General features: G+C 37.9%; 2 protein-coding genes across 2 annotated transcripts in view; both read right to left on the reverse strand.

Moving 5' to 3' along the window:
* Nucleotides 1-27,500, reverse strand: part of LOC144956890 (uncharacterized) — a 602,990-nt gene that overhangs the window by 419,624 nt on the left and 155,866 nt on the right. The gene's annotated exons all lie outside the window — the stretch shown is intronic.
* On the reverse strand, nucleotides 2,309-11,532 carry LOC144956621 (uncharacterized). Its single transcript, XM_078887244.1, has one exon. The coding sequence runs from the start codon at nucleotides 6,897-6,899 to the stop codon at nucleotides 5,976-5,978; it is 924 nt and encodes a 307-aa protein (XP_078743370.1). The 5' UTR covers nucleotides 6,900-11,532; the 3' UTR covers nucleotides 2,309-5,975.

The following is a 27,500-nucleotide window of genomic DNA, read 5'->3' on the forward strand; positions in this document are numbered from 1 at the left end:
TCAGCAAACATGACGCACTTCTGTACTTTGTATGTCCACTGTTAGAATTGATCAATGCCACAACTTTTTGCCTCATCGATGATGTTGGCTGATTGACTGTTTCTGCTGGTGGTATGTCACCAAATTGCATTTTGTCGTTCGAATAATTCATCGAATTTTATACAGCTTTTTTGTCTTTTTTTTTTTGTTTTTATGTTATACGCTTTCCTTGTGGAGCTATGTGGTCTTGTGGTATCATTCGCGTTCGAGTCGGAAGGTACTGAGTTCGAGTGTCGCTCGGCGCATAGCTGAGTCCTTGGAAAAGGCTCTTTACTCACATTCTATCACAGTGCTCAGGAGTAAAATGAGTACCTGGCCGTTTATAGCGTTGTCCTGTCGGAAAAAATTGTAATATCGCCAAACAGGCATCATGACTCGAACTACATGTTATGTGTTGCTTGTTGGTAAGGGACCCTTTGTATAGCGCTTTGAGCACGTTTAATGGATATTGCTCTATATATATATATAGATTTACATCGATTTACATAGACAAATAGTGGTCACTAAGAGCCACTAAGTCCATGAGTCGGAGTTTATCCTTGTTTCTGTAGTATTACGGTAGAAATCACTAGTTACCCTCTGGATCGGACATTAGTCTTTCGGTGGTGCGGGTTTGAGGGTTTGGGCCAGACTTAATCTCCACATCACCGGTGATGCATATAGTATAGAAAAATGTCAACAGGACAACGATTGGAAATATCTATGTGGACTTCGACTATTATTAACGTGGTTAAAGACAAAGTATTAAGCTTAGAAGTATTGGTACCAATATTTATCGCGGGTGCTGTAAAGTTGGTTTAAAAAAAAATTATTTTGTCCAAAGAGCAGGATTTGATAGCTGGTATTGTTTGGTCAGACATTACTTGAGATATATAAAGACTACAAAGCAACTTTGACTGTAACTCATCACTTTCAAGGATTTTCGCCGATTTCACTTCAAATGACCATAACTCAATTACGGTCGCCTAACTGGAAATTCTGTGTTTACTATGAGAGAATAGAACATGTGAACTATTACATATTGTTAAATAAAAATCAAATTCGTACTGTGGCATTTTAATACAATAAATATTTTATTCACTGTACTTTTGAGAAAATTCTAAATTTTAGGTGTCTTTTTATTTCATACCGTAATAATTCATTTCTGGATGAAATTTCTTCATTTAAAAGCAGTTTAAAAGAAAAAGATGGATCTTTAAGGAAACTGACGAAAAACCCACTCGTACTCTGAACATTTAGTCACAGAATAATTTTAAAATGCATTTTTATGCATAATTTTCCTACTCAGTGATTTACTCAATCGCCTGCAGCGATACTCAATTACTCAGCGACAGCTTTATCTCTTGCAAGCAGCAAGTGGTACCGTCGTTCAGGCTAGATCACAGAAACCGGGTCTTTTTGCTAAATGCTCAGTTTCAGCACGATTTTCGGTGCCGTGGCCTGGTAATATTGTTGCAGGCCTTTTCAGAGCATTTCCATCTCCTCTTAATTTCTACCTCTTGTTCACCTTGGCCTGTCATTCCCCATAGATCCGTATTTCTAATTTTGTCATGCCATTTAATTTATAGTATTCTCGTACAGTTGTTGATGAAGGACTGAATTTTACGACTTGTGTTCTTATTCAAGCGCCATTTTTCCATACAGCAACACCGATTTCACACTGGTGTTTAAAATTTCAATCTTTGCCTTCCTTCGTATTTCTCAAGAAAGCCAAATTTTTTAACACGATATAGGCTGCCCTTGCTCTACATATCCTTGCTGTAACAACATCTCTCTCTCTCTCTCTCACTGACTCTCTCTGTGTCTCTCTCTGTTTCTCTCTGTCTGTCTGTTTCTATCTATCTCTCTCTCTCTCTCTTTCTCTCTCTCTCTCTCTCTCTCTCTCTCTCACTCACCCCCTCCCTTTATGTGTACTATGCTTCCAAGACATGTAAGGCTTCGACTTTATCAAAGAGACTGCCATCAACACTAATTTCTCCATAATATTAGTAACATAATAATATTATTTTCAATAGCTTAATGTGTTTGATAATGATAATCAGTCCTGTACTGTGGGAAAAATGTTGTAGTCTGTTCGTTTTGTCTTGCATTTGTTTGAAATTGTGTGATAGAAGTTGTAGGTCATCAGCAAGGTCTATATAAACCTACACGTACGCACACACACACACACACATACAATATAATAATCAATAATATATATATATGTATATATAATAATATATATATATATATATATATATAACTTTATTCAAATGAATAAATAAATGCCTTTTAAGTTGGATATGATAAAAACATTTATTATGATACGACTACTTTAAAGCAATGAGCACGAATATAAATTGCATGTTTAAATAAAATTGAAGCTAAAAAGCAGAATCAGTGGGTTTCTATCGACGTTGACATAATATCTCATATGATATAATATTATTTGCAGGTCTGACATCCTAACCCAATTATGGACCTAATTTAATTTTGTTGTAATGCACAATACTTTGTGTTATTTATTTATATTTTTAGTTTTCGATTATAACAAACGGCCCATAATGAATTTGGTTATCAGACCTGAAAATTGGAAGAAAATGTATAATTAATAATTAAGCCCTTCCATCACGGAAATATGGAATACCGTCGACTAGGCATTCCATGATGGAATATAGACAATCCATCAAACAGGATTTCTGAGCAAATTGGGGGTTAATAATCTTGCCCAAGGAAAAAAAACGAAAGTGCCTAAGCGGGGCTCGAAACCGGGATCTTCCGGATCACCTTAACCTCTCGACCACTTTGCTCCCCACGGAACAAAAAAACCCTCATACTTTATTTGCATTATTGACAACATTGAATGTAGATAAGACAAAAAATAGAAACTAATAATCTATAAAATGTTAGAATAGTAGGCACTCACATTTTCACAATGAATAATTACGATAGAAATAACAATGGCGATGAGAATAATAATAAAAAATAACTTTTAAACATCAGTACAAATTTTATCTGCATTTTCGAAAAAATATTTTTTGTTGATATGGAATATCAACAGGTTATAAAAGAAAATTGTTATAATCAACACGTCTAAAGTTAAAATAGTTTTAAAATAGTCTATATTGATACATTCATAAATAAAGGAAATTATATCAAATTATTATATAAAAATTAAAATATTAAATATAATTTAAGAATGAAAATGTACACTCCAATTTGCCCAAGAATGGGCGCTAAAAATAAATAAAAATGTCATCAATGTGAAACCACCCATCAAAATTATGTTTGTACTTGTACAATTTCAAAACTTCAAATGTTGACATTTGATATTAGGATATTTCAATGATATAATATTGACAGAATTGATAATGTCTATTGATGGCCAACCAAACAAATCCGGAACGATTAAGGACATATTTTTTTTGATGGAAGAAATACATTTTTTTAATTAATCGTGTAAAAGACCATAAGCATTTATATAACGCACTGTCCACTTAATGGGCTCACTGCGCTTTTCAAGGATACCCTAGTAAACAGTAATAATTCACATGCATGACGAGACATGAAGTCTGCTGGGCGATATTACTGTTTTATAGAGACAACCCTGTTAACGGACAGGTAGTCATTTTACACCTGTGTAGAGTGAGACCTTCCTGTCTTTCGGGGTGTGTCATGTGTCGAGACCACTAAGCTGAACAATAAAGAAAAAGAAAAGGAACCAATACAAATGATAAAAAGAAATTGCATTATCTATTACAATCTACGCTTTAATAAATCATTAAAAAGTTTTATAAGAAAAAGTGGATTGGAAATGATATAATGCGTATTAGAGCAGCTGATTTATACTCTATGATTCTGCTTTGGCTAATCTTTTCATCATCAACCCAATGTGATAACAATTTCATTACTCTAATATTTCGTGAATGCCAACTGTATGCGTCTACCTATAACATTCTAACATCGGCCATAGAAAGAAACGTTGACATGGAATTTATTCTGTCCACACCAATAATAAAGATAAATTTACCGGAATTTTCTTTTCTTTATTGCCTATCTCAGACAAAACAACCTTGGCGTCAGATGCAGTTCAGCACCGTAAAGTGAACAATAGGGGCTGACTTCCTTACTTAGAGGAACAACAGGGCCATGACCCTGGGTCGCCAAGATGTAAATGCGATGCATCATATCACGACCCCATCCCAATTTCTCCTGTTCATGGATTGTTGAAGATGCGAAATATGAGTTTCACAATTCACAGATTCGGACTCTTCCGATAATTTTTAAAAATACAAATCATTAATAGTTCCTCAACGTCGGGTAGCCTATTAGTAAACTTGGTCTTTTTATTGGAGGTCTATCTTAGCTATTGTCGAAACATTGTGCAAACTTCTAAGATAACATAATGACACTAGGCTGCTAGAAGCTGTGGACTGTAAAAAGTGATAAACAAAAATGAATATAACAGTTTCCAATCAAGGTGCTCGACAGAAAGGAACAGGTCATCATCTTCAGACTGAGAACTGGACACAACCAGTTAAAGGAACATATGTGGAGGATGTCCAGAGCAGGTGCCTCTGGACAATGTGACTGCGGACTTGAAAATGAAAATGGACATCATGTCCTAATGGAATGTCCAAAGTACAACCAATTGAGAAGGAACTTCTGGCCTGACCCAACCCCATACTCAAAGAAGCTGTACGGCAGTGAGGACGACCTCAGGACCACTGTGGGCTTCATTCACCAGACCGGACTGACCATGTGACGTGACGGGAACGAAGAAGAAGAAGAAGAATATAACAGTTTCAGGGATTTCCCTATATCTTTTATTATTTTTTTTGCGCACCAAAATTTTATGCGTTGTTTTAATTCCGGTCAATTTAGAATTCCTTACTAATATATCGAAGGCCTTGTTTGTTTATTTTACAAGACTTTTCTACAGAGGACCTAAAATATCTCTGGCGTCTATCTGGAATATAGTACTGTATTTATGTCTTAATTGATTCTTGTTGTCTGAAGATGGGTTTTGCGCTCCGTGTTTGATGTTTTGTTCTTTTTTGAAGACGTTATATTAATTTTTGTTTATCAATTTTTAATATATTATGACAAGGTTTCACCATTTCATTTCTGTCAGGGACTTTCACTTTTCTTTGATGTAATGAAACCGTTGGACATTTCTCGTGTCTATAAATCAGTTATTAAACTTGGAGGACTTTGTCTATTTCCCCTTGCAGACTCTACAAATACCAGTGGCAGTACTTCCGGCCAACTGCTCATCGAAGTAAAACAACCATTTTCCTTTGCATTATCAGATCAGGAACTACAATTTTTCATTGCATTTTGGAATACAATTCTTCATCAACTCAAGTTCTCAAGGAGTTCGATGAGTATATTTTTACATCAATTTGAAAGGGGGCATATTGGTAACAGACAGAAAAAAAGGATTCGAACGACAACAGTCAATAATTCAACTAAAATTGGGGATATAATTTATTGTTATAGAAGTATCGTGAGCTGCATAAGATCTAAAATTTTATGTTGCGCGTTCCATTAAAAAAGTTTGCTAGAAGGTAAATAATTTCGAGATTAATAATTAAAATCTATATCAAAATTAAAAAGGAGGGCTGGTCATATGTGGTTAAATGTTTCTGTGATTGGAAAATGTGAAGGACATCTTATAACATGTTTAACATCTGAGTAATCCAAAGTTATGATCTTAATTGTTTTTGTTTTTTCGTAAAACAGTGTGTAAGACTAAAATGAAACACATGGAATAGTACCAACTATAATGAAATTCTTTTAGCAATAGATTGATTAATGGATAAACAACAGGGTAGAAAAATATATATACATGAAATGTTATTAACTGGAGCTGTTGAGAAATGAAAAGTTCACCGAATATATTCTGGTTTACACACAAAGAAATAATCAAATTAAAATAAAGGAGCCATTTAACTTTAGAAAATGGAATTTTTGAACTTCCAAAATACTTGTTTTGTTTTTTGCCATTGAAGTTCGGCAAACTGTACCAATTTGTTACTATGCGGAATGGAAAATTCTTTAGAATATGGTTTTGTTTGAATTTTTTTTGCTTCTTTGATTAATTGTGTTCGTTGCTTGTCCAAAGTTGTTGTGTCGTCCGTCACGTTATTAAAGAGAACGCATCGAAAATTGCATTCTTCAAAGACAGTTCGCATTGGTCCTCTTTGTTCCTCACACCATTGTTTAAAACTTGTGTCAGTTCCTTTTACATCAAAGTTGAAATTATCCCCATTTGTCACCAATACCACGCCGTGGGTTCTCAAACAATTTTCATCTTTTAAAACGTCCTTCAGAATTTGGATTGTTTGGACATCTTCTCGACCAAACCGGGGACCGTAGGATAACACTAACACCAGGGCGTGAAATCCCTCAGGGAAAGTTTCGAACGCTTTTTGGACTTCTCCCTGAAATCTTTTGATATTTTCTTCTTCAGATGCAACGTTTGTGCTAAATAAGCCCGGCGTGTCCACAACATTGATATGACAACCTTCAAATGTGCCTTCTCCCACCTGGCTAATATCTGTAACGGTCTTCCATCCACCGAGTATTTCAATGTCTTTCTTCATGATGATGGATTTCAGCGTCGCGCTTTTACCTCGTCCCGACATGCCCAGTAGAAGAAGATTCAAATTTGAAGAAATCTGACGTTGGGTATGCAAAAACACTGACGCTTCGCCACTTTTCTGAATGGAATGTTCTTTAAAATAATATGGTTTTGTTTTAATATTTTTTGCTACTTCGATTAATTGTTTTCGTTGCTTGTCCAAAGTTGTTGTGTCTTCCGTCACGTTATTAAAGAGAACGCATCGAAAATTGCATTCTTCAAAGACCGCTCCCATTGGTCCTGTTTGTTCCTTACACCATTGTGTAAAACTTGTGTCAGTTCCTTCTACGTCAGAGTTGAAATTATCCCCATTTGTCACCAATACCACGCCGTGGGTTCTCAAACAATTTTCATCTTTTATGACGTCCTTCAGGATTTGGATTGTTTGGACATCTTCTCGACCAAACCTGGGACCGTAGGATAACACTAACACCCGGGCGTGAAATCCCTCAGGGAAAGTTTCGAACGCTTTTTGGACTTCTCCTGAAAGCTTTTGATATTTTCTTCTTCAGATGCAACGTTTGTGCTAAATAAGCCGGCGTGTCCACAACATTGATATGACAACCTTCAAATGTTCCTTCTCCCACCTGGCTAATGTCTGTCACGGTCTTCCATCCACGAGTATTTCAATGTCTTTCTTCATGATGATGGATTTCAGCGTCGCGCTTTTACCTCGTCCCGACATGCCCAGTAGAAGAAGATTCAAATTTGAAGAAATCTGACGTTGGGTATGCAAAAACACTGACGCTTCGCCACTTTTCTGAATGGAATGTTCTTTAAAATAATATGGTTTTGTTTTAATATTTTTTGCTACTTCGATTAATTGTTTTCGTTGCTTGTCCAAAGTTGTTGTGTCTTCCGTCACGTTATTAAAGAGAACGCATCGAAAATTGCATTCTTCAAAGACCGCTCCCATTGGTCCTGTTTGTTCCTTACACCATTGTGTAAAACTTGTGTCAGTTCCTTCTACGTCAGAGTTGAAATTATCCCCATTTGTCACCAATACCACGCCGTGGGTTCTCAAACAATTTTCATCTTTTAATGACGTCCTTCAGGATTTGGATTGTTTGGACATCTTCTCGACCAAACCTGGGACCGTAGGATAACACTAACACCAGGGCGTGAAATCCCTCAGGGAAGTTTCGAACGCTTTTTGGACTTTCCTGAAAGCTTTTGATATTTTCTTCTTCAGATGCAACGTTTGTGCTAAATAAGCCCGGCGTGTCCACAACATTGATATGACAACCTTCAAATGTCATTCTCCACCTGGCTAATGTCTGTCACGGTCTTCCATCCACCGAGTATTTCAATGTCTTTCTTCATGATGATGGATTTCAGCGTCGCGCTTTTACCTCGTCCCGACATGCCCAGTAGAAGAAGATTCAAATTTGAAGAAATCTGAGACGTTGGGTATGACAAAAACTTGACGCTTCGCACTTTTGGAATGGAATGTTCTTTAAAATATATGGTTTTGTTAAAATTTTTTAACTACTTGATTAATTGTTTTCGTTGCTTGTCCAAGTTGTTGTTCTTCGTCACTTATTAAAGAAACGCATCGAAAATTGCATTCTTCAAGACCGCTCCATTGGTCCTTTTTTCCTACACCATTGTGTAAAACTGTGTCAGTTCCTTCTACGGCAAAGTTGAAATTATCCCATTTTGGTCACCAAAACCACGCCGTGTTTTCTCAAACAATTTCATCTTTTAAAACGTCCTTCAGAATTTGGATTGTTTGGACATCTTCTCGACCAAACGGGGACGTAGGATAAACTAACACCAGGAGTGAAATCCCTCAGGGAGAGTTTCGAACGCTTTTTGGACTCTTCCTGAAATCTTTTGATATTTTCTTCTTCAGATGCAACGTTTGTGCTAAATAAACCCGGCGTGTCCACAACATTGATATGACAACCTTCAAATGTGCATTCTTCCACCTGGCTAATGTCTGTCACGGTCTTCCATCCACCGAGTATTTCAATGTCTTTCTTCATGATGATGGATTTCAGCGTCGCGCTTTTACCATGTCCCGACATGCCCAGTAGAAGAAGATTCAAATTTGATGGAATCTGAAGAATAATTTATTGAACAAAAATCGATTTGAAGAAATCGAATAGTATGGAAGAATCGAAATCATTTAAATTGAGTTTGAGACAATAAACCTGTAGGACATGATACTTTGACCGCCTTGGTTGATTCGAAGGATAATTTATCAGGTGGTCACACACAAAAAACGCGTCGCTCTTTGTCAGCTTGTATCTCTTAGACTTTTCATTGGATTTCATTTAAATTCAAAACGCAAATAAAACTTGTCTTTATACGTTGACTGTAAAATATTTATGAGTATGAATTGAGAAACAAAAAAGATATACTGATTTTTTTTAAAAGCCGTGTTCATATTAATACAATTTTGTCAGCCTACTGATTCACATTTGTTTTTTTGTTTTTTTTTTAATTTGACAAAACATCTAATGAGTACTTTTGGAGGTGTAAAGAGCGGTGCGTATTTTTGGTGACCTCCTGATATATAACCATCAAAACATGAAAACATTGCTGGTAAATATGCGAAAGTGCTGCTAAGCTTCTAGTAGCTGTGGACCGTAAAACGTAATGAATAAAATGAAAGATAACAGCTTCGAAGAGGAACAAAGTAACACACACGGAACGTTTTGGGCTCAAAGCCCCTCTTCAGCCACTTAAAATTCAAACAATGGACAGAGAAGTATTTTGTACGTCTTCTCCGTAAGTATTAAATACACTTTGAGGGTCCCCAAATATGTTTCTTAACAAAGATAGATGAGCGTTTTGTTAAACTGAAATCCTTTAAAATATTGAGTCTGTAGCAGAAAATTCATCCAAGTCCTGATGACCCTAGCTGTACAGTAATTACAACAACCAATGGAGCAACTAATAATAAGATTTATAAACCAGAAGGTTGTACAAGCACAAAAGATCAAAGTTGTACAAGAACAGAAAATGGAGTATTAAAAAGCCTGAAGGAAATATTTTGGGCAGTCCTGTTGTCATTCTAGATGGTTGATGAAACGGTTCGAAAGTATCTGCCAAGGACTTGATTGGAAGCCCATTTAATGCCACATCCAATACTTGACGATGAAAATATTTCTACATTACATCAGCTTTATATTGATACTATATAGAATGGCGGAGGTAGAAATCAAGCCATGACCATTTTGAATAAAACGGAAGAGTTTGAATTTATGTTGATTTAATATTTGTGACGTTACTTGCTAGATAAATTTCACAGAATTAGTCAATTAATTCAAGATCCCAAAATAGTTACGTCTATGGTAATTGTATGCTTTACTTGGCCTAGGAACAATCGTCTGATGTCAACAGAACTCACCCTTGTTGTCCAAAGTGAACAAAATGGGGGCTACAATATTGCCCAAGATCACAATGCAATGCTGTAACCACTAACACCACTTTGTCCCCTTTGAAAAAAAAGAAAAACAATCCACCAATGTTGAATTAAAAAAAAATCAGGACTAGAAGAAAACATATGAATAATGAAGATGATGCTTTAGAGAACCTTGAACAGGACAGGTTCGGAATCAAACTTGAATTTCACAAGATCAGTCGATCATGTCATAGACCTGAAATTAGTTATGTAGGTAATGTATAATAATGTATAAATTTCACTTCTAAACTTTAATAAAGTTTTCTAGGATATGTTTGATCATTTTGATGAAAAGACCAAAAACATTGCCTGATGTTGAATTTAAGAAAATCAGAACTTGAAGAAATTATATCAACAATAAAGGTGATGCTTTAAAGAACCTTGTGATAGAATCCAAAGAATTATTTCTGTGTTGGATACATTAGAATCAAATATGACAGAAAGGTCCTCACTATACAAGGATGCTAAAAAATGCTTTCATTCTTGGCAAACTAAGAAAAAAAGAGAATCGTGAAAAATTTAGTATACTTCATGCCTAACATCTTGAGGATGTGGAGCTGAATCTTATAGAAGAGGTAAAGCATTTTCATGATTATGTCAGACAAAGTTAAACCACTTGTTCAGCTAAAAATGATAATAATCTCACATCAGGATCTTTATTGTGAATATTTAATGAGATTGTTTCTCAGTAGAATGGTTGCAAATTGCTCCGGAATAAGGTCTTTTTCTCACTTTTGAGGATAAATAATGAATTTGGAACAATAATGGCTCAAGACAAATTAATTATGTACCCCCAGTCTAATGTACATAGAAAGTGATAAACTACGCTGTTTATATGTGACCTCAATAGTGACTTTGCTCTGGCAAAGGAAAAAAAATGATATCTTTGGAATATAACGTAATGTTTAGTACTTAGAGGCACCGGGTAAACCAAGGAAGTCCTGAGGAAATGTGAAGGCAACAACTGGCAACAAGATAATCGACTGCTCAGTAATGGCCCTTGAGCGTGAGAATGGCGTTCCGAGACATTCAACCTCTGTAGGGAGACGGAACTCGGGTAAGGCAAATATTGAAAAAAATGTATTTTCAGTTGAAAATGTAATATCTTTCTGTCTATGTGCTTCTTACTTGTATTTCAGTCTAGATATCCTCAAATAATATTTGGCAGTGCCATATATCATATGGAGTTACAAAGGAACCCATGTCTCAAATAACTAACGGTCTCTTTAAGTCTAAATCCGGCACTGTTCTGTCGTATACTCCTTTTAGCTTTTAGTTCTTTTAACATCAATCCGCAATGTAGTTTTTTTTAGATATACAGATAATTCAGGAATGTTTCTTGGATCACTGCTGTATTCAGCGTAAAAGATTATTTCGTTTTGATTTGGTTGGTCTTTAGTTGATGAAATCCTTTAAACTTACAAACATTATTATAATTTGTTTATCAATACTTAAACATCATCCTAGTTTGCTCAGAAAAATGACCAAAAGTATGAACTTATTGCGTTTACCGTTGAAAAGAAGCCTTCCAATCCTTTTTGAACATAGCTCCAATAGCTGTTGTCTTCAGTCTCTTTGTCCAGATTTGTCTGCATGTCTGAAATACGATCTATTGCTTTGTTCACGTCATAATTGTCAAGGTCTTTCAGACATAAGGAGATATTCTCTTTTAGGCCAGGAGCAATAAACTTTTTGTCAACAATTTCCGATCTGATTTTTAAAAGGTCTTCTTTCAATGATCCTATTTGCTCTTTCCAATCACTCTTGGGCTTTGTGGAAAGATTGGCCAGTTTGTTCTTTATCAAACCAAGATCACGTGAAATTTTTTCTTTGTCAGCGATACGTTGTCTATCATTTTCAAATTTTTCTTTGCTTTCGTCAGGTCCATTATATTCAGAAACTTTTGGAATGTAGCGGTCTCCATTTGAATCCATTCCATTAATGGCACCCATTAGTTCATCCATTTGAGCCTGTCTTTTTGCACCACTAGTCTTGGTATTATCAAACAAAATACACCGACCACCACACAATTTCAATAGTTCTTCGTACCCAGGTTGCAGTATCTCCTTAACTGGTGCATCTTTTCCATGGTCGCGTTCAAAATTGTCTCCATAAGTGAAAACTGCTACACCACGCTTTTGAAAAGCATCATCGCCTAAAAAACTCAAGATTTCCTTGAGGGAATCTTTTAGTTCGTTATTCAATCTTTGCGTGTATGACACGACGAATAGTACTGCATGGAATCCGTTTGGAAATGCGGTTATGGCCTTAGTTAAGGCATTAGTGACAAGTTTGTATCGACCCTTCTCGGTGGTCTCATCGGTGTCTCCAAACCCAGGAATATCCACAACCTTGATCGTGCGATCATCCAGCGTGGTATATCCCACGTGGTATTCTTTCGTTACAGAACAACCACCTCCACGTGAAACAAATTCTTTTCGTCCGAGTATGGTATTCCCTGTTGCACTTTTACCATGGCCTGTGACACCCATCAAAAGTAGCCCCATCTCGCCGTTGTCTTCCTGATGAGGAGATTTGCCTGGGCCGGCTAAATGGTTGTTTTTCTGAGGAATTCGAGACAAGAGAACAATAATGGACAGGATTGAAGAAAGTTGGCTCTTCTAATTATTAATTGGCAGGCATTGTTAACAGTTTGTTCTTTTAGAATATCCAATCCGGGAAATCAATGTAAAACTCCTACATTATCTCATTTGTCCTGGGATAAATCGATTTTAAAAAAAGAACACGTCACTACTTTTGCAATATTCTAGATCCACTCCATTACTTTAGCCAATTCTCCCTATCTATTCTTTAGTTTATCTAATTGTTCGAATTGATTAAAAAAACGTCACAAGCAATCGTTAATAGCCGGTAAATGAATTTTATATACCAGTATCGAGAATTATGATGTGTTAGGGCGCTAGACAAACTTGACAACGTATTTCCTAATGATCAAGATATTCTCAATTTCATGAGAAATCTTTTGTATAGTCGTTTACAAAAGAAACTAGACATTTTCCTTATGTTAATAATTCAATACTGGTTAGAACAAATGCAATGAAATATACATATTTGGAAACTTGACAAAACTAGCCTTTTTAAATGTATGATTTATTGAATTTGTGTAAACTGTTGAAAAGTAGCAGATATGTTAAACCAATCATTTAAAATCAATTTTGAGAAATCGAGTACAAAATTGAAATCAGCAAACATTACGCACTTCTGTAATTTGCATGTCCACTTTTAGAACTCTTTGCCTCATCGATGATGTTGGCTGATTGACTGTTTCTGCTGGTGGTATGTCACCAAATTGCATTTTGTCGTTCGATTATTTCATCGAATTTTTTACAGCTTTCTTGTCTTTTTATTTTTGTTTTTATGTTATACGCTTTCCTTGTGCGGCTATGTGGTCTTGTGGTATGACAGTCGCTTTTGTATCGGAAGGTCCTGCGTTCGAGGCTTGCTCGGCGCATAGCTGAGTCCTTAGAAAAGGCTCTATACTCACATTCTATTGCCGTCTTCAGGATTAAAATGATTACCTGACCGCTAACAGCGTTGTCCTGTCGGAAAAAAATTGTAATATCGCCAAATAGACATCATGTCTCAAACTACATGTTAAATGTTGCTGTTGGTCAGGGATACTTTGTAAAGTGTTTTGAGCACGTTTAGTTGATATTGCTCTATATATAAAAGCTCAAGGTGTTTGTTTTTCATAAAATCCCACAAGTTATGTTCAATGGAATTCATGCCGGTTTTCGCAGCTGGCCACTGGTTCATCACCCTTACATTTTAATCGTTTGGGAAAGCAGATATTTCTCCAGTATATGTGCCGAGGTGTTATCAAACTAGAATACAATCATTTCATTATTTTGATTCCGAATAAACGGGACGACCATTGGTTCAAGAATATCACTGATATATAGATCATAGTTGAATTGTGACCCTAAATGTCAAAACGGTATCACGTCGGGATGATTAAGTTGCTGAAAATTGAATTTGTAGCCAGAAATATCCGATTTACGTTGATTTTATATGCTATATTGAGGAGAATGAATATCATAATTTCGAGTGCTAAATAGAAAATTATTCATATTTTTGACCAGTTTAACTTTAATTTGACTTAATAGCATCTGGTTCATCCCGACATAATACCGTTTTGAGACGTTGGGTCACAATGGTTGATAAATATTATCTCAGTTTTTCTACCACTATTTATAACTCCCCACACCATGACAAATCTATGTGCTCGATATTTACTTCAATTATGTTTTGGTCATTGAAACGGTCACCTGGACGTCGATAGCACGAAGTTTGTTTGTCTCTGGAATTAATTTTTAAAAAGCAATTCGTCTATTAACAAAATCCCGTCCCACATTTTCATCCCAGTCCTGGACTTCACGTGCCCATCTCAGTCGAGCAACTTTGTTCAAAGGGGTTACCTTTGGTCGAACTAACGGTTTGTGATATTTCAAACCACGCTGAGCCAGAACGTTTTGTGCGACAACTGATGTTTCGCAACACTTATTTGAAATAAATATCTTAAACAATTTTTGTGCGCATTTATAACATATAACTTTCGTATCGACTGTTTGGCTGTCCGTATCAGCTCCTCACTTATGTCAAACAAACGCACGAGGTATATCAACAGAAATAAAAAGTTGTCTACATTTTAAAAGATATTTACCTGGTACCAATATGTATTTCCCTTATGTGAGATAATGGCAAAGTCAAACTTTCTCGTTTCTTTTGTAAATGTCTATATAATACTTAATTCTCTTGCTACAAAAACAATAAATACTAATTTATGGTAAAATTGCTTTCCTTATTTTCTTATAATATATCTCAGAGTATTTCTCGTATTTTAAAAGGAAAACGATTAACATAATATTGATGAGGACCACTAACATTTTAAGGTCTCCTCTACGTTAAGCCATTGGCTTCAATAGATTTGTAAAACTTGCAACTGACTTTGGAACCCCTTTAACGGGAATGGAAAATGGTTTTCGTCATAAAGTATCTAAACCTAAATCAAAGTTGTGCAGGGTTCTTCAATTGGACAGTTAAGCTTCTATTCCACCGGCTGAGACAGGTTGATTTTCTTCACGAAATCTTTGATGTAACATATCAAAAGCTCTTGTCAAAACGAATCCATTTGTATTGTCCGTCGGAATTTGGATCCGTTCCCATAATCTTTTGTACTCAAATAGTTCTCCTTTGACAATGATTGGGATTCTTCATGATAGTTCCTTTGTGAATTACTCTCTTGAGTATCATTCATGTGCTCTTCCTGATCTATATCCATCACTGTTAGGTGGTTGGCTGGTCAAATAATATGGACGACTGCTAGATAAAAAATATGGTAGGACAACTAGGTGATTTATATGAATTTATAGAATATAATATAGTTATAGGGGAATATTTATAATTTTGTAATGAGGGTGTACCAGACTTCTTGATAATGTTGCCATTAAAAAAGTACGCCACTGTTGTGTTATGAATCTGTTTTATTTGCCAAAGAAATATTTCCCCAGCATGCCGATACCGATTGGAACAATTTTGTCTGAGACAAAGTTAAAAACACTTTGCCAGAAGGTATTGCCTGTAGTCTCTTCATCCAGATCGTGTTGCACGTCTGAAATCATGCGTCTTGCTTCCTTTTCGTGACTGGACTTTAGTCCTCCTTTGACTATTTCATTGAGCAATTTCCGGAATGATGAGAGTGTCTCTTTCAAGTCAGGAGAAGCGATATTTAGCTTGTCAATTTTGTAGATGATGTAGTCTAACTCATCTCTCAGTTCTGTCGTCCTCTTTATTCTATAATGGTCAGACCATTTTGAAACCTTTGTTAATTCGTCTTTCATCAAGCCAAGGTTACATAAAATGTTTTCGACTTCAGCAGTTTGTCTTCTGTCCCTTTCAAATGCTTCTCTTTTAGGCCCGTTATGTCTAGATATTTCTGGAATGTAGCGTTCTCCATTTGGGTCCAAATTATCAATGACATTCAGCAACTCAGACAATTGATTCTGCTTTTTGTTTTCACTACTGGTCGTGTTGTCAAACAAAACACACCGACCATTACACATGCTCAATACTTGTCCGTACCCAGGTTTCAGTATGTCTTGGATGTTTTTATTTCTCCCGTAGTCGCGTTCAAAACTGTCACCATAAGTGAAAATTGCCACACCACGCTTTTTAAAAGCATCATCGCCTAAAAAGCTCAAGATATCCTGGAGAGATTCATCAAGTTCCTTACTCAATCTTTGCGTGTATGACACGACGAAGAGCACTGCATGGAATCCATTTGGAAATTTGGTTATGGCCTTGGTCAAGGCATTAGCCACTAGTTGGCGTTGATCCTCTTGGGTAGATTCATCGGTGTCTGCGAACCCGGGAATGTCCACAACTTTGATCGTGCGTCCATTGATTTTGGAATATCCCACGTGGTATCCTTTTGTGACAGAGCTGAAACCGCCGCTTGATTTAAATTCTTTTCGTCCCAGGATGGAATTCCCTGTTGCACTTTTTCCATGACCTGTGACTCCCATCAAAAGTAGATCCAACGTGTGATCGTCTTCATTATAAGAAGAAGTCCACGGAGTGGCAGAATATTCATTATATTTCTGCGGATATATACGAGAAAATAGTAATAGTCGGATTCGGAGAAACGTAAAGTAATTTGATTAATAATTTCTATATAATTGTCAACCGGTTTTTTTCTTGAAAATTTGCGGAGATGTCCGCCTAAGATCGCACCACCTTAGATCCTAACTAGTTTGTCGAGGATTCAATTTACACATAAAGGTACTCTAACATCCCCACTGGCCGGTGTGGGTAACCCACACCGTTAGGAGGTTATTATGTCATTTATCGATGGAATGAGGATGACGACGATGATGATGACGACGACGACGACAATGACGATGATGATGATGATGATGATGCTTTATTGTTTATTTTACATCATTGGGCACTTAGTAAAACCACAGTATTATCTTATTACAGTATTATTAGGTCTTGATTGTAGGGTGCCGTTTGATACAATGGTGTGAGGTTGTACTGCTTTTTCTATTTCCATACTAAGAGGAGATTGAAATCTGGTTTGATATGATAATTATATACAGGATGTCAGATTTCTCCGGGTCATGCTTCCTCGGCCTGTCTGTGGGACCTGTGTTCCCTCAGACAGTGATATAGATAGGGTCTAAGTCCCCCTTCTCAGCAGCGCTTAGCTGGGTCCTTGAAAAAGGCTCTTTACTCTCATTTTTTTACCATACCCAGGAATAAAATGAATGCATGGTCATATGCAGCATCATCTCTGTTGTGAAAATTTTTGTAATATCGTCTAACAAGAGTCATCTCTCGTTCTAGGTACTTACAAGTTAAATATTGACATTGGCTAGAATTATATTATAAAAGGGGTGTGTCTTTTTTACGAAACCCGCCGAAACCCGACGAAACCCTGCGAAACCCGCCGAAACCCGCCGAAACCCTACGAAACCCGACGAATCCCGACAAAGTTATGGGAAGTAGGTGCCAGTGGTGAGTGAACCTAGAACTCAGGGAAGTGAACACCATTGGGGAGTAAACCTGGGACTGGGTTTCGGCGGGTTTCGTAAAAAGGAACCAGTGCTTTTTTACGAAACCCGCCGATACCCGCCGAAACCTGGCAAAACCCGACAATATCCAGCAAAGTTATGGGAAGTAGAAAACTGTGGGGAGTGAATCCGAGACTCAGGGAAGTGTACATCAGTCGGGAGTGAACCTGAGACTAAGGTTATCGGCCTGTTTCGGCGGGTTTCGTAAAAAAGAATTAGTGCTTTATTACGAAACCCGCCGAAGCCCGCCGAAACCCGAAAATATCCGGCAAAGTTATGGGAGTTGGGCAACAGTGGGGGTTGATCCTGGGAGTCAGGGAATTGCACTCCAGTGGGGAGTTAACCTGGGACTGTGTAAAAAGGATATCAGTGGGAAATAAACCTGGGACAAAAGGGAGATGGATACCATTGAAAGTTGAAGCCGGATATGGGAGTTGAGTACCAGAGGAGAATGAACCTGACACTATAGAATGTGGGCGCCAGTGGGGAGTGAATCTGGGACTCATGGAATTGCACACCAGCGGGGAGTTAACCTGGGACTTTGTAAAAAGGATATCAGTGGGAAATAAACCTAGGACTAAAGGGAGATGGATACCATTGAAAGTTGAAGCCGGATATGGGAGTTGAGTACCAGAGGAGAATGAACCTGACACTACAGGAGATGGGCGTCAGTGTGGAGTGAACCTGGGACTCAGGGAAGTGCACACCAATTGGGAGTTAACCTTGGACTGTGGGAGATGGATAACTGTGGGTATCCGAGCCGAACTATAGGAGTTGCGTACAAGAGGAGAATGAACCTGACACTATAGGAGATGGGCGCCAGTGTGGAGTGAACCTGGGACTCAGGGAAGTGCACACCAATTGGGAGTTAACCTTGGACTGTGGGAGATGGATAACTGTGGGTATCCGAGCCGAACTGTAGGAATTGTGTACCAGAGGAGAATGAACCTGACACTATAGAAGGTGGGCGCCAGTGTGGAGTGAACCTGGGACTATGTAAACAGGATATCAGTTGGAAATAAACCTGGGACTAAAGGGAGATGGATACCATTTAAAATTGAAGCCGGATATGAGAACTTGGTACCAGAGGAGAATGAACCTGACACTATAGGGGGTGGGCGCCAGTGGGGAGTGAACCTGGGACTATGTAAAAAGGATATCAGTAGGAAATAAATCTGGGACTAAAGGGAGGTGGATACCATTGGGAGTTGAAGCCGGATTTGGAAGTTGGGTACCAGAGGAGAGAGAAACCTGACATTATAGGAGGTGGGCGCCAGTGGGGAGTGAACCTGGGACTCAGGGAATTGCACGCCAGTGGGGAGTTAACCTTGGAATATGTATAAAGGATATCAGTAGGAAATAAATATGGGACTAAAGGGAGATGGATACCATTGGGAGTTGAAGCCGGACTTATTTCCCACTGATATCCTTTTTTAGATATTCACAGGTTAACTCCCCACTGGTGTGCAATTCCCTGACTCCCAGCTTCACTCCCCACTGACGCCCACCTTTTATAGTGTCAGGTTCATTCTCTTCTGGTACCTAACTTTAATATCCGGCTTCAACTTTCAATGGTATCCATCTCCCTTTAGTCCCAGGTTTATTTCCCACCGATATCCTGTTTACATAGTCCCAGGTTCACTCCACACTGGCGCCCACCTTCTATAGTGTCAGGTTCATTCTCCTCTGGTACCAAGCTCTCATATCCGGCTTCAACTTTCTATGGTATCCATTTCCCTTTAGTCCCAGGTTTATTTCCCACTGATATCCTGTTTACATATTCAAAGGTTAAATCCCCACTGGTGTGCAATTCCCTGAATCCCAGGTTCACTCCCCACTGGCGCCCACCTTCTATAGTATCAGGTTCATTCTCCTCTGTTACCCAACTCCTATAGTTTGGCTCGGATACCCACAGTTATCCATCTCCCACAGTCCAAGGTTAACTCCAAATTGGTGTGCACTTCCCTGAGTCCCAGTTTCACTCCAAACTGGCGCCCATCTCCTATAGCGTCAGGTTCATTCTCCTCTGGTACTCAACTCCCATATCCGGATTCAACTTTCAATGGTATCCATCTCCCTTTAGTCCCAAGTTTATTTCCCACTGATATCCTTTTTTAGATATTCACAGGTTAACTCCACACTGGTGTGCAATTCCCTGACTCCCAGGTTCACTCCCCACTGGCGCCCACCTTCAAGAGTGTCAGGTTCATTCTCCTCTGGTACCCAACTCCTATAGTTCGGCTCGGATACCCACAGTTATCCATCTCCCACAGTCCAAGGTTAACTACAAATTGGTGTGCACTTCCCTGAGTCCCAGGTTCACTCCACACTGGCGCCCACCTCCTATAGTGTCAGGTTCATTCTCCTCTGGTACCAAACTTTCATATCCGGCTTCAACTTTCAATGGTATCCATTTCCCTTTAGTCCCAGGTTTATTTCCCACTGATATCCTGTTTACATAGTCCCAGGTTCATTCCCCACTGGCGCACACCTTCTATAGTGTCAGGTTCATTCTCCTCTGGTACCAAGCTCTCATAACCGGCTTCAACTTTCAATGGTATCCATCTCCCTTTAGTCCCAGGTTTATTTCCCACTGATATCTTGTTTACATATTCCAAGGTTAAATCCCCACTGGTGTGCAATTCCCTGAATCCCAGGTTCACTCCCCACTGGCGCCCACCTTCTATAGTGTCAGGTTCATTCTCCTCTGGTACCCAACTCCTATAGTTCGGCTCGGATACCCACAGTTATCCATCTCCACAGTCCAAGGTTAACTCCCAATTGGTGTGCACTTCCCTGAGTCCCAGGTTCACTCCACACTGGCGCCCATCTCCTATAGTGTCAGGTTCATTCTCCTCTGGTACTCAACTCCCATATCCGGCTTCAACTTTCAATGGTATCCATTTACCTTTCGTCCCAGGTTTATTTCCCACTGATATCCTTTTTACACAGTCCCAGGTTAACTCTCCACTGGTGTGCAATTCCCTGAGTCCCAGGTTCACTCCCCACTGGCGCCCACCTTCTATAGTGTCAGGTTCATTCTCGTCTGGTACTCAACTCCCATATCCGGCTTCAACTTTCAATGGTATCCATCTCCCTTTAGTCCCAGGTTTATTTCCCACTGATATCCTTTTTACACAGTCCCAGGTTAACTCCCCACTGGTGTGCAATTCCCTGACTCCCAGGATCACCCCCCACTGTTGCCAAACTCCCATATCTTTGCCGGATATTGTCGGGTTTCGGCGGGTTTCGGCGGGTTTCGTAATAAAGCACTAATTCTTTTTTACGAAACCCGCCGAAACCGGCAGATAACTTTAGTTTCAGGTTCACTCCCGACTGGTGTACACTTCCCTGAGTCTCGGGTTCACTCCCCACGGTTGTCTACTTCCCATAACTTTGCTGCATATTGTCGGGTTTCGGCGGGTTTCGGCGGGTTTCGTAAAAAAGCACTGATTCTTTTTTACGAAACCCGCCGAAACCCAGTCCCAGGTTCACTCCCCAATGGTGTACATTTCCCTGAGTTCTAGGTTCACTCCCCACTGCCACCTACTTCCCATAACTTTGTCGGGATTCGTCGGGTTTCGTAGGGGTTTCGGCGGGTTTCGCCGGGTTTCGCAGGATTTTGGCGGGTTTCGGCGGGTTTCGTAAAAAAGACACACCGTTATAAAAGCACCTTGAACGCGTTTAATTGATCTTGCGCCATGTAAATCCTCAATTAGGATTCGAGCCTGGTCTTGTCGGTGGATATGTATTGCCTTACGTGATGAGTGAATACCTCTAAGAGGAGGATAACGTTTGAATCCCTCACCACCCCCCCCCCCTTTCCTCCGGGTCGATGGACTCTTCATCGGTTCAAAGCTTGCTATTTCTTCTATCCCCCTAAATCGTTTGTCCTTTCCCTGTGGCTCTAGGTCTTCATTCTGGAGAGCAATACACTGTACATAATAAATGGTTTCCCACGGTCCCTGCCAAGAGCCCTATCCTAATAGGGAAATGGTCGGATAGATATGCTCTTCTATGAGCGATATTCTTTACCTTGTAAATCATATATCTATGTAAATTGCGTTTTTTTTCAGGAATTTAACTATAACGCTTTATATGTAGTCATAATGTAAATACATATATGCATTTTGATAAAAAGTCTATAGCAGTATCAGTGCGGAGTTGCAATGAGTTCAGACTGGCTACAAAGATGTATTGAACTTAGATGTGCTTCTGATTTCAACTGAGCTAATAAAATTTGTATTACATTTTATTTTCTGATGAAAGCTAGATCTAAATCTTCCACTTTACTACCATCTTACTTTTTAAAAGGCGCTGACATGACCTAAAAGGGTTGCAAGCGTCGTGAAACTAAACCCCCAAAATGAATCAAACAAAATGAAGACAGCAATACGTATTCACCGATTGATGAATCATAATGTAAAAAGATGTCATTAACAGCATGGTTCAAAGTAGAGAGCACACAAAAAATTCATATACACATGTGCAAAAGTAACTTTACACTTGTTTTGAGTCACTTTATTTCAGTGTTAAAGACATAATTGTACAAAATTCATATCACAGAAATAATAAATATCTTTAATATAAGAGAGTCAAATTACCACAGCCTACATGCATAATCCTGAATGTAACGACGACTCAAAGAAAACAAGTTGGGCTGCTCCGCTTTGGAAAAATAGGAAAAAGTCAACGCAGCAAAGTCCGTACGTTACAGTGCCAAGATGTCAAACCTCTGTTCGTAAAAGTCTGCCCATAGAGTTTATCAAGGGTTTATGTCATTTCCTGTGATGTATTCATTCTGCTTTAACAACGAATCAAAGCTCGTAAAGCATCCATTGCTTGGCTCTGGTGTTCCAATGTAAGTCTTTTGATGAGATCTCAGAGGTGCTCAATGAGATAGGGATGAACAGCTGACCACTTGAGCACCTTGGTTTTATTCTCACTTAGTTGAGGTTGTAGAGAAGACCATCTTGCTCCAGTCCAACAGTGGCAAGTCTTCCTAACATTGTCCTACGTGAAATGTTGTTTACCAAAGCAATGTCAGAGGCATTAGAGAGGGGTTGATTGTGTGTCGAGCAAATATTCGATCATCATTGGTCGTTTCTATTCGAAGTTGACCTGTCTGCCTCTGATCCCTCACATTCCTTCCGTTGTTGAACTTTGCGATAAGAGAGTAGCACGTAGTTCTAAAATTGAAAAGCCGTGCAACCTCAGATACTGGCTGTTTGGCAAGAATGTGGCCAAGTAGAGGGACTCTCTCTGTCTCTCTCTCTCTCTCTCTCTCTCTCTCTCTCTCTCTCTCTTCAAGACTCAGGTTTGGCATGTTTTAAAGAGTTAACGTAATAATAAAATGATTTCACTATTTTTGTTTAAAGCAGAAAATAACTTTTAAACAGTAAAAGCCAGTATAGCGATGTTCGTTCAGGACACGTTGGTGTTTCGAGAATTTAAGAAATTGCGTTTTCACACTTGACCCCGTGAATTCTTTAAAATTTCATTCTTTGTGTCATTTCCAAAGTCGAAATATCACGTTGTATTATAAAAATGTTCACCTTCCAGGTATTTTTTTTCTTCCTCAAAATGATATCTTATTCTCCACTAAGAATGCATTGAGAGTACTAGTAATAATGAATAGGAGCAGTTTTTGATTGTCGAATAATTGGATTAGGAGTCGAATCCAGTCCAATCCAATCCAATCATGAATCATCCACAGCAAGAAATGGTGGCGAACTTTTACCGCATCATTCTTTTTTTTTTCAAAATAAGGTGCGACTATATGGTCTAGTGGTATGACACTCGCATTCAGATCGAAGAGTCCTGGGTTTGAGCCTCGCTTGGCTCATAGTTGAGTCGTTGAAAAAGGCTCTTTGATCACATTCTATCGAGCTACTCAGGTATAACACGAGTCTGTTAATAGCGTTGAATCGGAAAAATTGTATTATTACCTAACAGGCGTCATGTCGTTTTCTACATTTATGTGTTGCTGTTGGTCAGGGACATTTTGTAAAGCGGATTTTGCGCTATATAAAAATGCTCAAATTCTCACAACATTGACCCATTATGTTATGTTATTGAATATGAATCGCAAACAAAAATGTATCTGCACAACAATCTATTATCTTTAAAATCAAAAAGGGTTGGAGGGGGGGGGGTCAACATTTTTCCGTACAGCCCTTATAAGTATTTTGCCAACGAGCACAGAATTCCCGACAAATCAAAGAAATAAATATATATATACATACATATATTTATATGTATATAATTATATTTTACAGATTGAAAAAGAGGGAAATTGAAACATTTGCAGAAGAAAGGGTAAATCTATAACTTGTTGACTCAAATAACTATTTAGAAAATCTACTGAGTCAAAATTATCGGTGTTCAATTTTTCGTTTGGAATCACTCTCTGGACGCCTTGTTACCAGAGTCATTCTCGTGCAGCTTCAGGACTTCATTACCTGATGGATTTTAGTTGTTGATGGCTCAATAGATTTGGCTCGCTTTATGTTTATTTCCTCAATTTAGAATAAACGGTGCCTGGTCGTAATGTTCGTTATTTCCCCGCAAATATTGCAGGCCGTCATCACCCCATCCTACGCAAAAATTCACTACAATTAAAATCAAACCGCGTAAGAATGGAAAGCAATGGTGGTGACGACACATCTTCCTCTCTTTCAGTTCTAAAGTTCTAGAAGTGTGTGACCAATCCCCGATGAATAGAATGAATGATTGTAGATTAAAACAAAAGGTGGGATAACTATTTTAGTATCAGTATGTATGGACAGATTCTTATGATTACTAGGCGTAAAAGAACGAGGATGGATGATCTTTAATGACCAGCAGTATTTATTTAAAACTAGAAAATATAAGGTCATCACTCTGAAACCAAAAATCAGTTACACAATTTATGTATCCAGTCTTCCGAAGGGCTAGTTTCACACTTCCAAGGAGATTGGAACCAGTATATCACATCACAAATTTTCTATTAGTCCATATACATTCTATTAGATGTTATTAAAAGGCCTGCTTACCTCGCCATTTCAATGTCTGTACGTCTTTTGGTTACTTCTTGGGTAGAAACACATGAAATGAGTGCGGCTTCAACGACTGCTTCATATTTATAACATTATGAGCATACAAGATATTATTACTCTTTGCTGTGCAATAATATAATCCAGGGCGCTACGCCCTTTAATTTTGTCATGATCAATCAGCTCACAACATTTCTAACACTGTATCACCCATTAGCAACCACTCATGGCATAAAGACAGCTTAAATTCAATAAAGGTTCACTAAAATCCCACGGGTGTAACGAATTAACAATACAAATTTCAAAGTAATCTTCTTTTTCTAGAAAATAAGGATTCCAGCTATTCGTTTATATTTTAAAGTCATTTTGGGGGGACTGTGGAAGGGGGGGGGTGAAATCGATTATCAACAACGGTGCCCTTGGAAACCAATCAATAACGATCAACAAACATGTATTGTACAATTGGAAAGTTTCACGGTCCAATGAGCGACCAAGAGCTAACTCGACTATATTTGTAAAATAAATATGTGATAAATAAGGCCCCCAGAATTTACGAGTTACCTTTTTTTAAAAAGAACACACACACAGACACACACACAGCACAAACCAGACGCTATCTTGCTTCTCGTATCGTCTACTAAAATCGAAACAAATATGTTTTAGACGAACGTTTGAAAATAGACAAAGATTGTTTTTCGTGACTTCTCTCTGATAACAGAGGGTGCGAAATAAGAAAAGGATCTCATTCCTGCAATTTTGAGTTAATAATAATAATAATAATAATAATAATAATAATAATAATAATAATAATAATAATAATAATAATAATAGTAATAATAATAATAATAAATAATAATAATAATAATAATAATAATAATAATAATAATAATAATAATAATAATAATAATAACAATACTACTACTATACTACTACTACTACTACTACTACTACTACTACTACTACTACTACTACTAATAATAATAATAATAATAATAATAATAATAATAATGATAATGATAATAATAATAATAATAATAATAATAATAATAATAATAATAATAATAATAATAATAATAATAATAATAATAATAATAATAATAATAATAATAATAATAATAATAATAATAATAATAATAAAAATAATCGAAGAAGAAGAAGAAGAAGAAGAAGAAGAAGAAGAAGAAGAAGATGAAGAAGAAGAAGAAGAAGAAGAAGAAGAAGAAGAAGAAGAAGAAGAAGAAGAAGAAGAAGAAGAAGAAGAAGAAGAAGAAGAAGAAGTCATATCTTATTAAGGGTTGTTTATGTCAAATGACATATTCTGTGAAAAAAGAAAGGTCCATTCAAGGACTTCTATTCAGGTACTGACCAGCGTACGTTATGATTCTGTAACCAAAGCGGTAATCAGGTACGGACCAGCGTACGTTATGATTCTGTAACCAAAGCGGTAATCAGGTACGGACCAACGTACGTTATGATTCTGATGAGTACCTTGCCGTTAAAAGGGTTGTCTTTGTCTCAAAAAATGGTAATATCGCCTAACAGGCGTCATGTCTTGTTCTACACGTGACATGTTGCTGTTGGTCAGGGATCCCTTGTAAAGCGCTTTGAGCACGTTTAGTGGATATTGCGCTATATAAAAGCTCAAGTTTTTTAAAAGATGCTGACAAAGCAAGAAAGAAAAATACAATAATAAAAACACGATGCTTGCTCCCTAATTTCACAATTTGTACTTATTTGCTAAAATGTGCGCCAGATTGAATTACATAAATATTGTTCATGATACGTATGCCATTTTTTCAATAAATTTTGGACTCTGTCAAGAAGGATTAAAAAAATATAAAAGATCCAGCCTAAAGCATACACCTTTTGTTTCTACCTAAACAAACCTGTATTGTCATTGTGCGGCCGGTAGTGAATGAGCAGGGGGTGGGGAATGGGAGAAGAGGTGAGTGTTCGGAGCGTGGGAAGATCTGAGAGATAATAGATATGTTCCCATGAATTATTTTCCTAGAAAATGAAGATATTTATGGGGTAGAGTGCAAGGGGCCGTGGGATCCATAATTTGTTTTCAAGATGTATTATATCTCCCAAGAATATGGCACTAAGAAGAAAAAGAACATTAAGGAAAATTTCTATATGATTATGCAGATTACATAAAATGACGGGGGATGGTGGGGAGGTGGTCGGGGTGTAAAGGTGAACAAAGACTAACACATCGGTTCTCAGACATTTTATTTCCCAATAATATAGAGAATCAAGATTATGGGGGGGGGGGGGGGTTATGGGTATGATGGATGGGTGGGTGAAAGGGGGAGGGGGAGAAAAATCTACATATCGGTTCTCAGAAATTGTATCTCCCAAGAATGTAGAGAATCCAAATTACCAGGATATACCAGGAGGGTGTTGGGTGGGTGCAGTGGTGATGGTGTAAAGAGGTTCAAAAACTTACACATCTGGGGTCGTTTTCATGATCGCGGACTAGCGCTTAGTCTCTGACTATCTCTGACTTTAGTCTATGAATTGAAAAAATCGGATTTCATGTGAGCTGACTAAGCAAGTCCCAGACTAAAATCTCGGCACCTTCGGACTAAGTTTGGCCAAGATTTAGTCATTTGCTGATGTATGACTTCACAAGCTTAGACTGAGATTAGATACTAGGTTACGTCAAGATAGCAGATATTTTTAGATGAAAAAGCTTCGATTCGGAAGGAAAATAGTCGTTGATGAATGACAGAGGCAAAAAGTGTCCTGTCGCTATTGATACTGACTTAAATTAAAACTGTAAGATAAGTGCA

This window comes from Berghia stephanieae, chromosome 11 (genome assembly GCF_034508935.2).
Source record: "Berghia stephanieae isolate SIO BIC M18660-M18661 chromosome 11, UCSD_Bste_1.3, whole genome shotgun sequence".
NCBI classification, from domain to species: domain Eukaryota; kingdom Metazoa; phylum Mollusca; class Gastropoda; order Nudibranchia; family Aeolidiidae; genus Berghia; species Berghia stephanieae.